Raw genomic sequence first — 13,777 nt, 5'->3', positions numbered from 1 at the left:
CAAAGTTAATACAAAAGGCCAGCCTGCATGCTAGACTCCAAAGGTTTTCAAAAAGAAAACACTCAAACCCATCCATATTTAGAACCATATATAACATTAACGAAGCTATCCACAACAAACTGAATACATAAAAAATGTATACACAGAGCTATTAATACCATCGTTTTTCCCTTGTTCTCTACTGAGTTCAGAGACTAGTCATGTGGAGATTTAACAAGTAGTGGCATTAACTAGAGCGCAGTTAAGATTTACTCCACAACTTAGTTTGAAGCTATTATGTTTCAATTCACTTACTTTAGGACTTAAGAGTGACATTCTCTAGCCAGAGGTATGGCTTGAGTGTGGGAAGGCCTGAAGTCCTATTAGAATATTTGAAAAGCAGCAGGTCAGAGATTTGTCTGCTTATACAGCTGCAATTTGAGACAGCTTAGCAAACTGATTTTCATGAGGCATAGCTTCCCGTGGAACCAGCTTCACCTTTATAGGTGTAACACAAGCATGTATTGAGGACCTAGTCCTCCTAGCAACTGTTTGCCCACATTGAACTATAAGATCTGCTTAATTATAGATATTCTTACGTGAATTACCAGCCCTAAATTCACAGATTTCTACTGCCTCTATAAATGTAGATCTGCTAATCTTCACACAACTGAGAAAACAAGTTGATGACACAGGAAAAAAAGCAACAGAAGCTATTCATTTTGCTAAATTTACTTTTCTAGTAAAATGGGTACCGTTATCTGTCTTCAGTTCTCAAAAACAGCAGAAGGAATTTTGTTTCAACATCTATTCAGAGGTTTCAACACCTGAGATATCTAGAAAAATATCTCCTTGAGGCAGAGAGCAAGAATTGTTGATTACACTGCGAAGTGTGAACATTCTGAAAAATCACAATCATGTGAAATCAAAGCAGAAAAACGTAACCTGCTCTGGAATGCTTAGCTATGCAGCAAGTGCTTAAGCCTGCACAAAGATACCAACACTACTACATATTGCCTTTTGTTCAAGAGCATTGTAGTATTTCACGGATGTTGACATGCTCAGGCCCAAAAGCATACCGTTAAAGCATTCTCTTTCAGACTTCCTATGGTCACAGAGTCAGCACCATAGCAATAGCCTCCTTTCCTGTGAGAAGCCCTACCAGAAATACACAGAACCAGCCTGTCTCTGAACAGAAGAGGTGACTGTACACATCTCTGTGTGGGCATCATAGCAGGAGAGCATCAAGACAATCACTTCATACACTACATTGCTCACTACTCTAACTTGGATACGTGCAGGCAAACAAATCTCTGTTCATCAAGGAAGAAAACAAAAAGCATCGCTCCTGAAACAGAAGTTTAATTCCCAGCATCACATGGTAAAACCAGTAACAATCAGCAATGGCATCTGCATCCAAGTAGTCCAGTCAAACGGCCTTCTCTGAAAACTGTAGCTACACAGAGATATTTTTGAGATATTTCCACTGCATTTATTTTCTTTGTAAAAATATTAGTTATTACAGAGCAGGTATATGCTGCTTTTACCTTGGCTGTACGTAGGTATCCTCCATTTGCAAAGCACCGCCACAAATGTTATGATTTTGATGATAAACAGCAAGGTTTTTCTATTTGGTTCTAACATTCTCCTATAGAGCTTGTGTGTCCTTACTTTCCCCAGCTCTGTCTGCAAACTTGTATAGACTGCTGTTATCCGTGGGACAGAAATAAAAGACCTTTGTTTCTCCTTCCAAAATGAAGGAGGAAATGCAATGTAGTGCAGAGGAGCCAGTCTTACCGAAACTTTCAGCCCATTCTTGTGACAACTCTCACTTTTTTTTCTTTATTTAAAAGGAAGTGAGGGGATGGGACACAACAACGCCCCCCGACACATTCCCAACGGAAGTGGACAGACCACAGGAACAGGAGCTGCTGGACACTGTGGAAGCTCCACCATTGGAGGCACAGCATCACAGATTAATTTGAGTGGGAAGGGTGCTTGGTAGCACCCTTTTAGACTTCAGTCTAAACACCAGCCTACAAGAGGCTCAGCTTTAAGGTCAAAACCAGGCTGCTCGGCTTTGCCCAGTCAGGTCCTAAAAACAGGCAGAAAGATTTCGCACCCTCTTTGGGCTCCCATTCTAACGCTTGATTTTCCTCATTCATGAATTGTCTGGATAAGGCAACATCATGAAATGTCAAAAGCTGGCCCTGCTCCGAGTGAGGGGTTGGACCAGGTAACCTCCAGAGGTTCCCTCCAACTAGTTTATGTTTCTGTATCAGACATCAGGAAAATTTTTACCTGATTTATATACCAACAAAATTCATTTCAATGCATGTCAGTCGCAGTCTCTGGATTCTGGATTTGTCCCTTCGAAGTTAATAAAAAGGAATGCTTCTCCAACCTTGCTGCACCCTCTTAGGAATCAGAGGCTGCTTCATGCATAATGCCATTCTAGACACCTCTCTGCGCTTTTTTATCTGGAGTCTTACCAGACACCACTGGATTTTAACTTCCCTCTGAAAAATCCTAAAAGGTGGGTCTTCGTCCCTTTCTAATGCTGATTACAGGGCTTGAAGTCTCAACTACCATGTAAAGGGGGGCTCTATGGATTTCTCTGCTGTAGTCAGCAGTATTTTTGACTGAAACTCAACAATGTCAGCAAAACAAAACAAAAAATCTAAAATAGCGAAACAACACAATTAGGAACCTATCTATCAGTCAACTTCAAAGATAAAATTATTCCCTGCCCAGAAAAAAAAAAAGAAAAAAGAAAAAAGGAAAAAAAATCAGTTCCTCAAGTCAAGCACATCTGTTTCAAGACAATTACTTGCTAGCAGCACCAAGCGTCCAGTTATATGGTCCTCCTGAATCCATACTGGCAGCTCCTGCAAGCTTGTGATTTCTCAGCTCTTATTATCATCATATAATTTCAGTTTTCAGACAGATCCTTCCATATGGCCCCTCCTCCTCCTGGCTTGGCCGAGAATCCTACATGTCCATCTGCCATCTCTCATTGACTTGACAAGACATACCAGGAGTCTCTTCCCTGAAGCTCTTCTCTCTGCTACTTGCACTCTTGGCACATTGCTGAGCCCAGGAGCTGTTCTGCTTATTTGAAGGGTGGGGGGGAAACAGATGGGGGAGGGAAGGTCTACAGAGAGACAGGAGTGACAATGGATGCATGACTGCTTATGTTCGTTTGTACAGAGCGCTGCTACACAATAAATTTGGCAAGGGAAGTCCATTTTCAAATCACATATACAGAAGACAGAATATACAATGGGAGTGCGCTTGAATTAGACCACAAAAAAGATTAACCAACTAAAAGCCAACGAGTATGGTCAGGCTATGCAGCCCAGCTTAATTAACTTCCTGGGCAAAGAACTGGATAAAATGGAGATAACAGATTACATTGAGACAGAAGGGTCAGAGGAAAGCTACGCACAGTTCCTCAAAAACTGTCTTGCTTACTTAATATTGTATTAAATTGTTTCTGTCAGAAAAAAATGTGGCAAAATCATCTGATTCTGGAGGCATCACTGAAACAAAATGACTGGTGTATTACGCGGAAAAACTGAAAAGACAAGAATAGAAAAAAAGATGGAATTAAATAGCTCGAAATGCAAAATAATGCACAAGAATTAACAAGTGCTGCTGCTGTGAAGTAGGCACTCATCAACTGAATGCAGCAGAAGATAAATGGATAAGTTAGTCATCCTGTTGTTAATTATGATATATCCATAGCAGCTGATAACAAGGTGGATACAATCTTAGAGTAAAACAGCAGCATCACTTGAGGAGAATTTTTCTTTCACTGTATGTACAGGCAAAATCTCACAGAGAACATCGTACATATTCTACATACCCTGTTCAAGAATGCTGAATTCAATACGAGATGGGTGCAGAAAGAACCACTATGAATAGTAGGAAAGAACCTATTGCATGAAATGAAACAAAGATCTTGGCTTATCCAATCCACCAAAATAACTGATTTCTAAAAAATGGGTTAGAACAAAACCTTAGGAAGAGGCAGGATCTCTTTAAGCTAATGAACAATACTGGCAGAGAAGTCCTAGAAATCACATAGGATGGAATAGAGATGTCTGAAAACCATCAAAGAAACGGAATTCCGTATCAGATTCTTAGGACTAGTAACAAAGCTAGGAAACAGTTGCTTTAGATGGGAGTTTGATCAGCTTTTAAAAGAAATACATAGTTACTCACTTACAACAGAAGACTTGGCAACACAATAGGTCCCATGCAGTTCCTATCAGGGAGTTTTTACACAAAACACTGGTTAAGAGCTATCAAGCAAGATCAGCATGCATCTCACATCTTTAATTTGTTTAATGTCCATGGTAGTCCTGTACCTACTGCCCTCTTCCGTTCCAGCTTCTGAATATTCTTCTTAAACTTGCTAGTTAACATCTTTAACACTTAGTACACACACAACGTATGCATCAGGTGGTATCAATCGGCCCAGCCACCAGTAAATCAGGGATTAATGATTTACAGACCAGATAAGAGATACAAGCTCACTCAAAGACCTCCTAATCTATATTAAGTGTTTTAAGTGAATCTGCAGGGCACCAAGCGTAAATATGAACAACATGACTTTCTTTTCTTGCATCATTGCAGTAGCAGCAAGAGGACCCAAGTGCTTACTGAAGGCTCAAAAAATCATTTTGTGGACAAGCAAGGATTTTTCTTCTGTGTAAGTACTGCCAGACTTAAAATCTTAATTCTCTAAACTCAGCTTAATCTACACCTGGCAGCCTCCAGAAGGGTGTTTACTACTAAAGCAAAGATACCCAAGTAAAACTGACGAGAAAACACTGAAAGGATTTATTTGATGGGAAGCAGCAACTATTTTCTTCAGGCTACATAAGAAATTAGGCAGCTCACCATGAGTCCTAATAATATATTCCAGACTGTATTCCCCTATAACTTCCAAAGGAAGCTGGTAGACGCACCACATGCGCTGAAACACAGCTTCTTACAGCACAGCATATTCTGTCAGTGCAAGTGGTACTGCAGTGCCAACAAGAGAGGTGAAATAGCTCTCATTTACCTCCTTTCTGAAATTCAGCTGCAAGCTCTCAACCGTCCCAAGTGCTACTGGCTCATATTACGATGCATTTATCTCCCTTTTGAAGGGGGTAAAATAAGTGATATACTCATTCACTTTTACCTAGCTAGAGATGTGAATTTACAATTAAAAAGAGTAAGAAACCAAAAAGAAGCGTCATTGTGTTAACTTAGATGAGGGATGCAAGGCTACTGAAATGTGAAGGAGCTGAAAATGCTATAAACATTTGCCAGTGCTGGATTTGTGTGCACTGTAAGCTTCTTTTTTCTCTTCATAGAAAAAAGAAAAACACAAAGGTGATGCGAAAGAGCAGTATTTTTATAAAAAAATATTTTGACCAAAATTTACAGCAGGAATTAAAATGCTGCTATGATGCAGCACTCTTCTGAAGCCTTGTAACTTCGATTTATTATGTGCAGAGTGCACAAGTTTCCTCACTATGAGCTCATGCAACATTTATCTTTGCACACAGAGGAGAGAAATTATAACTTGTAAATAAGAGAGAAGTGAGATTTGAGAGGACTTAATGCCCCTAGGTAAAGAAAAATGACTTATCAAAACTAACTTATCTATTTATACGCCTGTTCCCCACCTCCCACTCCAAAGCTATTCTTCCTTCGGTGTGCAAGAATAGCTCATAAATACACTCACAGAAACTAAATGTTTTAAAAACAGAACAGATGCTTTCAAAAGAGAACAGATTCCAAACATTTAATATTTTCCTGAATATTTGCTTTCCACCCTTATTTTGTTAGGCAAAAAAATACAATACACAAATACTTGATGCAGCTACATACAAAAGCCATCCAAATTTCACACTCAACAATCTGTACATGATTTTTCTGGGCATCTGCAGCTTGGCACAGCATAGAAGCCAAGCAGATTTGTTGCTGAAGCAGGCCATAAATTATTAAATAAGAAATATATTTAAGAATAACGCTTCCATTTCTCTCCCGCACAGCAGCTGCTGCTGTTGCTGTGTCTGCGTGAGCAGCTCCTGCTCGGGGATTGGCTACCCTGGCACGTCTGTGCTATTGGCTATGTTTCCAGGCTGCGTCACTGCTCAACTCAATGGTGAGATTTCAGAAATAGGTGTGTGCGTGTTTATCAACCCCAGGCAAGCTAATGCCATCATGCTGCAGCTTAGTCAGAGCAAAACAACTCTACCAGAGAGAGTTAATTAAAATGAGGTATTCACATAATGCAGCGCTGCAACAACTACCAAGGGCTGAATCCTGTACGCATTTGTGAGGTGAAGGCACTCAACTCCCTGCAAATTATTGTAATCATTCAGATTATGGAAATATTCATACTAGGTCATGAATCTGTTATTCATCTTCAGGCATCTGGGCCTTTTTTTTTTTTTTTTTTTTCATTTCCTGTGGGGAACATTTTGTAAATGAATCCAAATCCAACTTTTGCCAGACAGCTCGCTCTCCCTTGCTTCTTATCGCTCTCGTTACATGATAGCTTCAAGACTTGACAAAACAGACTCTCAGTGGCCTTGGTTACTGGTTTCATGCATATTCAGGTATATTGTGCCTCTGTAGAAATCAGGTTTGCTGCAGGAAAGCCCAATACTTATGTATTATTCTGGAGAGAAAGGTACCATTGACTAGATCTTATGTGCCAAATACCTTCCTTTCCAGGAGGAACAATTCAGCCCTTCATCCTTGTTAAGACAGTCATTTACATGTGTACATATAAATAATTAGAACAAAAAGCACTGTAAGACAGCAAGTGGCACTTTTTATCTGTGCCACTCTGTCCAAAAAATAAAAACAGTATTCATACTGATATTTACTTGCTAAGAAATACTTTTATACTTTTACTATACTATTTAATACTTTTAACATTTACTTCAGCATACGGAATGTACCACTTAAACAGCACTCCTATCTTTAGTGGCACAACTACTGAATAGAGTTGGCCTCAGTTATATTAGCACACAAGTACACAAGGCCTTGTTCTTCCATGTGCACTTGTATATGTATGTCAATGGAGTACTTGTAGAGCCAGTGTCACAGAACTATTTACAACTTCGTAAAGCAGTATGTAGAAAGCACTATCAGAAGCACTCACTTGTATTCATCATAAACCTCCTGTTTGGGAAGGGATGTCTCAGGGTGCTCTTCCAAGGTATTCCGTATCCAAGAGAAGGCATGCATCTGCTGTGCACGGCTGGATGACATGGAGATCTGATCACTATTGAAAGAAGAAACAGTTCTGATGAGGACTTTACTCCATAGTTCCTCCTCAGTTCTCATTTTTGTATTTGCACAGGCAGAAAGATGACAAAGACAACAACGGCCAGTACCTCAAATGTGCAGCTATTGTTTAAGGCTAAGGAAGTATTATCTCCCTTTTTTTTTTATACAATTTAACAAAGAGACTCCATACTCTGGTTCTTGCCTGATATACAGCCACACATAGAGTGATGGGTTAGAGTGTGCCTACCTCCTCTCTGATATTTTTCTTTTGCTGACCATTCCTAAGCTTCTGCCTACTCAGTCTGTCAACTGCCCTTTGCAAATACTCAACTTTCTCAGCAAGTGCTCAGAGTGCTTCCTGTAGGCATCTGTCTGCCTATAATCAGCCTACTGGGAACAGATGCTAATTTCATGATGTTGCGATCTTCAGGTTGTTTTTCTAGATCTTCCTTTAATCAAACAAACGCTACTAGAAATACCGTTAGTTCTTTCTTTCCACCAGCATCAAATTTATGTTGCTATATTATCACTTCCTATGTAAAATGTGAAGGAACGATCAAACTTAGGCTGCAAAAGATATTCTTGGATGAGTCTTGCATTTTAGGAGGTTTACATTTACAAGATATTTGAACAATAAAGTTCAAATATTAAAAACAATCTTCACCAAAAAATAAGTTCTTAATATTTGAAGACAGCTTCTGCTACCAAACATGTCATGTAAATGCATGCTCAGTAAGTGCCACAGGAAGTTGTGTTTTCAGCACTAGCTGCTTACCTGTACCACACGCATACCTTTTGTCTCCATTGTTGGGACCCGAAGGCAGCTGAAGGTAGAGGTAGAGTTTCTCTAGGTCTGTAAACTTCTCAACTTCTTGCTAGATAACAAAGGTGTTTTGGTTAAAAACAAAAGAAGGGGGTAGGGATAAAAAGAGCAAACAGTAAGAGTTGAGCTCGACAGCTAAAATTGTCATCCAACATTGTATTCCAAAATAATATACTTTCAAACAGGAAAATACTTATGTTAAAGAATGTTACTGCGAGTACTCTGGGTCTAGAACTATGATTTTCCATTTGTACACCACTGCACACTAGAAAACACTGGTCCACAAAGCCAGCTCCACAATACCATTACAAAATTCATACACAATAAAAGCAGAATCTGGAGAAATGACAATAAGAGAACACTTTTGTAACTGGACATGTAACATGAAAACCTCCATTATATTCTCAGAGCTCATTTGAAGCACCTCTGAGAACAAAGCATCAAAAAACAACTAGGCTATAACTATGCAGAATGTCAGACCAGATCCTGTAATCCATACCACCACATCAACAGTTGTGTCACAGACTTCAATGTCATCTAAATACATCATGTATTTGCTTCCTTTGGAATCAGAATTATTGTACAAATACTGAAAATAAGCCATTCAGTTACCATGAATCCCTATGATGCCTGAGTCCTACTCCAGAAGATACCAGCTGAGCATCAGACACAAGAGGGAGTTTTACCTGCTGTATGCAAACAGTGAATACTACATATGAGCTAGTATGGGGTCATTCCAGATCTCTCATATAGACTCCGACGTACTAGGAGCATCAGCTGAGGTAAGGTATTCAAGCCTGCTCAGCAGCAGCAGGAGTAAAGCCATGCAGCAACGAGTACACAGATTCTTTCTGGAAGATGCTGCAGAACCAGTATGTGAGGTGCACTACCAGTACAGAGGCTAAGAATACCACAATCTCTTTTTAATTCAGAATATAGCTTTTTGATTACAGTTAATTCTATTTTCCTTTACTGCTGTCTTACTGTCAACATAACCTTTTCCAAAAGGAAGAGAATGGGACCAACAGCCAGCGAAGCCTGTCTGTTTATTTCAACAACAAACAGAAGAGTGGGAAAAATAAATCCTAAACTTCATTTCAAACTGGAGTCCCTACCCATTCCAGTCAAGAAGCATCTCACTTCCACTGGCACAAAGTTAACAAGAGAACTAGCCAGAGGTGAGCTCCCCCCTCCTCCCTGCTGCCTTTGCAATAAAATAAGCAAAGCATAAGACAGACGCTCTCCAAGCTCACAGAAACATTTCCAACAGCAGCCAGGGAACAGACACTGTATTTGTTGCTTTTATTTGTGTCAGCTTCAGCAAGCCACAACATTAGGTTTTTGTTTACCCCCCACCCCCCCCCAATAAACTCTTGAAATTTGCTGACACTGATGTCTGTTGATCTGTAACAGCTTACACGGCAATGGTGCACAGACCATCGAAGATCCAAAGAGGTATTTCTGAACAGGTGCGTTTTGTAAAATTCTCTGTTCTTCCTTCCCCGTACACATGATGGCATTTACAATGTGGTCCTTCCACCATCAATAATGGTTTTATTAAAAAAACATTACTGAGATCATTCTCCAAAGAAACATTTTAGAGAAAATAAAATTTATGAAAAGCTAGAAACGAAACAGCTGCAAGAAAATTCACGCTTGTTTATCAGACTTTCTTGTTTTCCAAGAGCTTAGAATCAAGAGAATCACAAAACGGGTTGGGAGGGATTTTAAAGATCACCAAAAGACATGGGTCAGGTGAGATCCTCTGCAAAACAAACCAAAAAGCCCTAATGACTCTGACATCGAAGTGGAAAACAACCTCTTGTCTCCAAATCTAACGTGCTACTTTGCAGTGTAAAGGGTGGTTTTATACTTTCATCAGAAGATGCTGAAGCAGTCTCAGTGCCCACTGCAGCTGAAGGAACTTCTGTCTCCCAGCTAAAGGAAAGGGCTGCACGTGAAGGCCCTGCCCAAGCTGCAGAGGCGCTGCTATGCAGGTCCCCTCTGACAGCCATTCATTCAAACAAAACCTGATTTATGTGTAGAGAAGAAATTTGACTGGGATTATGTTAGCAGAATCTTTTTCAGAAGTTGCCAGTGAACCAACGACTCTCATCAGCACAACTGCATCCCTAGAGCTAAGGCAGTTGAGGATTATGGCTCTCATGTCCTCAGCAAAGGAAGCCGGACAGTAGCATTTTCCCTCTGCTTTCACTTAAAACCCACTCTTCTCCACAGGCTGCATTCTCTGCACAACTCCTCCAGCTTGCAGCAATGGCTATGCAGAGCTCCTGGGGAGGCAGGCCCTTCTATGAAACGGGAGAGAAAACACACAGCCAGGATGCAGAGGAAGTTCATGGAGGTAATCCTACGTGGGTGGTAATTAGATAAAGCTAAGCTTATTAAATGAGACTGAATCTATTTAGACAAAAACATCTCAAAGCTGAAGAAGTTGCACCGAAGGCATTGAATGTGACACTGCTAATAGATTCAGGGAACAATGTTTTGCTTAAAAAATTCTGAACATTATATTTTGCTTAGGCTGTTTTCTCTGAATGTTTCTAAAACTCTCAAAACTTTGTTTACAGCCTCATTAAGTACAATTTCTTATTGAACCTTAGCCCTTATCTACCAGCTCTCAGTGGTAAGGCTCCAGTGATTTCAGTAGTCTTTCTGTTACTGTGACTGCTCCAAGTATCAAAACTGTCTAAATGTTAATGCAATCAGAAAAGCATTTGGGAAAGCAGAGGAACATTTCAGCTGGCCTACTGACAATAGATCTCTCTGACCAAGTTAAAAAAAAAAAAAGGTTAATGCATCCTGAATTTCACTTTGTCTTAAGTTGGATACATATGAAAATGAATAAAAAGAAAGGACAACACAAAACATACTACCAATTTTCTTCTTATTTCCCACTAAGAAAATAGGTCAATATCATGTTTGGCAGAAATCTAAATGTGGAACAGAGTGGAAAAGAGTCAGAGCATCAAAAGGAAAACTGCAATGCTGGCAACATCTTGGACAAATTCCCCTTTGTGTAGCCACTTAAAGTTTATGCTACAGTAGTTTTAATATCCATACAGAATATAAAATGTCTGGGGAATCTTTTCTCACTACTTAAAAGGATCTAAGTCCATTTTTTGCTTGAAGTTAACAGACCTTGATTAACTGGTGCTATCAAATCAGCTGAAGAATGTTTAATTCTCCAAAGGTTATTTATAAACCATACTTCTTGAAGCTGCATTAGAAAGATGCATAAGAGCGCTAAACTGGTTGTATGACTGAGGTGTAAAGCCATCACAAAGCACCACTCTGCTATTCTGGGTCTTCACACATTATATTTATCTCCTGTAATTGGAACCACATCAAATGAAGGAAGATACTGTGAAGATGGGGAGCAAGGAGCGTTCATACTTAGTTTTTTACAATTTAGCTTCAATTTAACCAAAAAAATACATCGACTATTCAAAATATTTTAGTGATTTTACACGAAAAAACAGGACAAAGAACTAGAAACCTCAAGTCACAGACAAGGAAAGCCTTATGGTAATATATAAAGAAGTAGAAGTCTCTGGCATTTTTCTTCATTTTGGTAGTCACCAAAGACAGACAGTTCAAAGAAATGAACAAAATATGTAGCAAATATATTAAACCAGAAATCCATTTGTACATACAAACAACATAGATCTGGTCCAAACGATTCTGTCCTTTTATTGACTAAGAACAATACAGAACAAGAACCTCTTAGGAACAAGCAAATTTCTTTTTAATTCTAACAGGCATTTTGTTTGAGCAAATAAGCAGCTGTAAAATAATAGCAACTTTTTTTTTTTTAAATCAGAAATAGTTTTTGACATCTGGTTCCATACTGACACTAGCTAGACACGAAATTTTTCATGGCACAAAGAGACAAAGACCACTTCAACACAGAACATAGCTAAGGAATTCATCTATAATACAGGAAACATGAGACTCATGGTCCTGCTTGGAGAAGCTAGATTTCAGCTTGAGCCTCCAGATCCACATAATATCACTTGAAGTTTCCTGACTTTGATGGATTGAATCTTTCTATCTGTTTTCCTCCAACTGCTGATCCACTGACAGGTCACAAATGTTACTCAAATTTCATCTTATTGTTGCCAGAATGGATTACCATGGAAAACTCCAAGGAATGTTTTTGTTTTGTTTTATTTTTTGTTTTTAAAGTAAACATTTAGTCAGGCCCAACTTAAAATGAGATAGAGGAAAAATACACTAAGCAACAATTACCAGAATTACAGTTTCTTGAATGCTGAAGAACAGCATTTAACTTTGACTTATTTTGTATTTCTACAATGAAGGTAGAATTACAGGTTATTTCTGTCCTAAGGTTCTGGTGAAAATGAGTTGAAGGCCAGGGGCACTGCTGCAAGTATTTTGCAATACTACTATTTTAGAGAGCATAGACTGATCTTAATATTTTTCTCCACATTTTGAGTATTTATATATAACTATATTCTAATCTAGGTAAAAAAGGCTATGCCAATGGCAATGTAACTTGTACATACTGGCAGACTGGTTCTAAAACCTGTCATATTTCAAAAGAACAAACATCTATTATTTAACAACCAGACTAAGAATAGCAGAGTAGTCAAGCAAGCATCTCCCCACTGTGTGAAGAGAGAAACAAGAAGCAAAGGTTAAATAATTTGCTCAAGGTCAGACGGTTTGTTGGAAAAATGATCCAGAAAGAAGATAGCTAAATTGAAACAGAACCTATTAGTCTAAAGAGATGCTAATAAACGTATTTTGTAGGCTTTAGATGAACAGAAGCAGAAACATATTTCAGGTGCTAAATTTTCCAAACAAGCCCTAAAAATACATGGCAGCTTAGTACTGACAGAGTGTCCAAGTACAGCTGCCAAAGCTACCCAGAGCTTCTGCCTGTTTCCTGTAGGGCCAAAAAGCGACAAGCTACCACCTTGAATGCAGCAGGACTGAGGCACGTTGCTTCAACAGCAGGTCGCACACACTGCTGCTGCCCACACTGCCACTGCTCCGGCCATTGGCAGCTTTGGTGTTCACAGCCGTCGATCCAGCCATCTCTCACCAGCACTCATCTCTTTTCAGAGGACTAAGGAAAGCAGCCTTACCTTCTTGCTAAGCAACTACATGGAGCATACAATTCTTTACATCAGGTTCAAGAGTTCAGTTAGTATGTGGCAACAAATATAACAAGCAAAGTCATAGGAGACTTCCAGACATGTTTACTACAGTTAAAAAGATGTTATAATGAATTTTTAATGGCTGTTTACACCACAATTCTTGCTAATTACCCTTTTTTTTTGATTGCACAGCATACAATATTCTTATGATCTTCCAGAAACTGACAGTACGTCAGATGTAAATGCTGCGATGTAACAAGTAAAAGGCAGATAACTTTCATCTCTTGTATAAATAAAAATTACAGTCCTAGTGCCCCTACACTAGCTGTTTTCCGCAGTCCTCTGATGCTAGTTACCCTCCGCAGCAGAAACAATTACCATCACCTTTGTTTCTTCTCCCTTTTTCTTCCTATCCTGTGTTAGGCAGCCTATGTTCTAAAGAGCATCCGTGTGCTGCTCTGCACATTGCGGCTGTGACTGGGGCTACCAAACACAAATGACAACAAGCATAGTCTGATCTTTGTTATTT

The 13,777-nt window shown here is 39.3% G+C and overlaps 1 protein-coding gene and 1 long non-coding RNA gene across 2 annotated transcripts in view; one reads left to right on the top strand and one right to left on the bottom strand.

Moving 5' to 3' along the window:
* Positions 1-13,777, bottom strand: part of RFX7 (regulatory factor X7) — a 55,104-nt gene that overhangs the window by 14,594 nt on the left and 26,733 nt on the right. Inside the window, exons 3-4 of the mRNA XM_083850021.1 lie at positions 8,074-8,156; positions 7,154-7,276 (exon numbers count right to left, since the gene is read on the bottom strand). Coding sequence (XP_083706147.1) covers positions 7,154-7,276; positions 8,074-8,156 — 206 coding nt within the window. The remainder of the gene's footprint in view (positions 1-7,153; positions 7,277-8,073; positions 8,157-13,777) is intronic.
* LOC310904831 overlaps positions 8,164-13,777 on the top strand; it is a 30,515-nt gene continuing 24,901 nt past the window's right edge. Inside the window, exons 1-2 of the long non-coding RNA XR_014588613.1 lie at positions 8,164-9,859; positions 10,043-13,777. The exon at positions 10,043-13,777 is cut by the window's right edge and continues 24,901 nt beyond it. This is a non-coding gene — a long non-coding RNA (uncharacterized lncRNA). The remainder of the gene's footprint in view (positions 9,860-10,042) is intronic.

The sequence above is a fragment of the Anser anser genome, assembly GCF_964211835.1.
Source record: "Anser anser genome assembly, chromosome: 10".
NCBI classification, from domain to species: Eukaryota; Metazoa; Chordata; class Aves; order Anseriformes; family Anatidae; genus Anser; species Anser anser.
The sequence above is the reverse complement of the archived record's forward strand: the minus strand, read 5'-3'. Positions and strand labels throughout refer to the sequence as shown.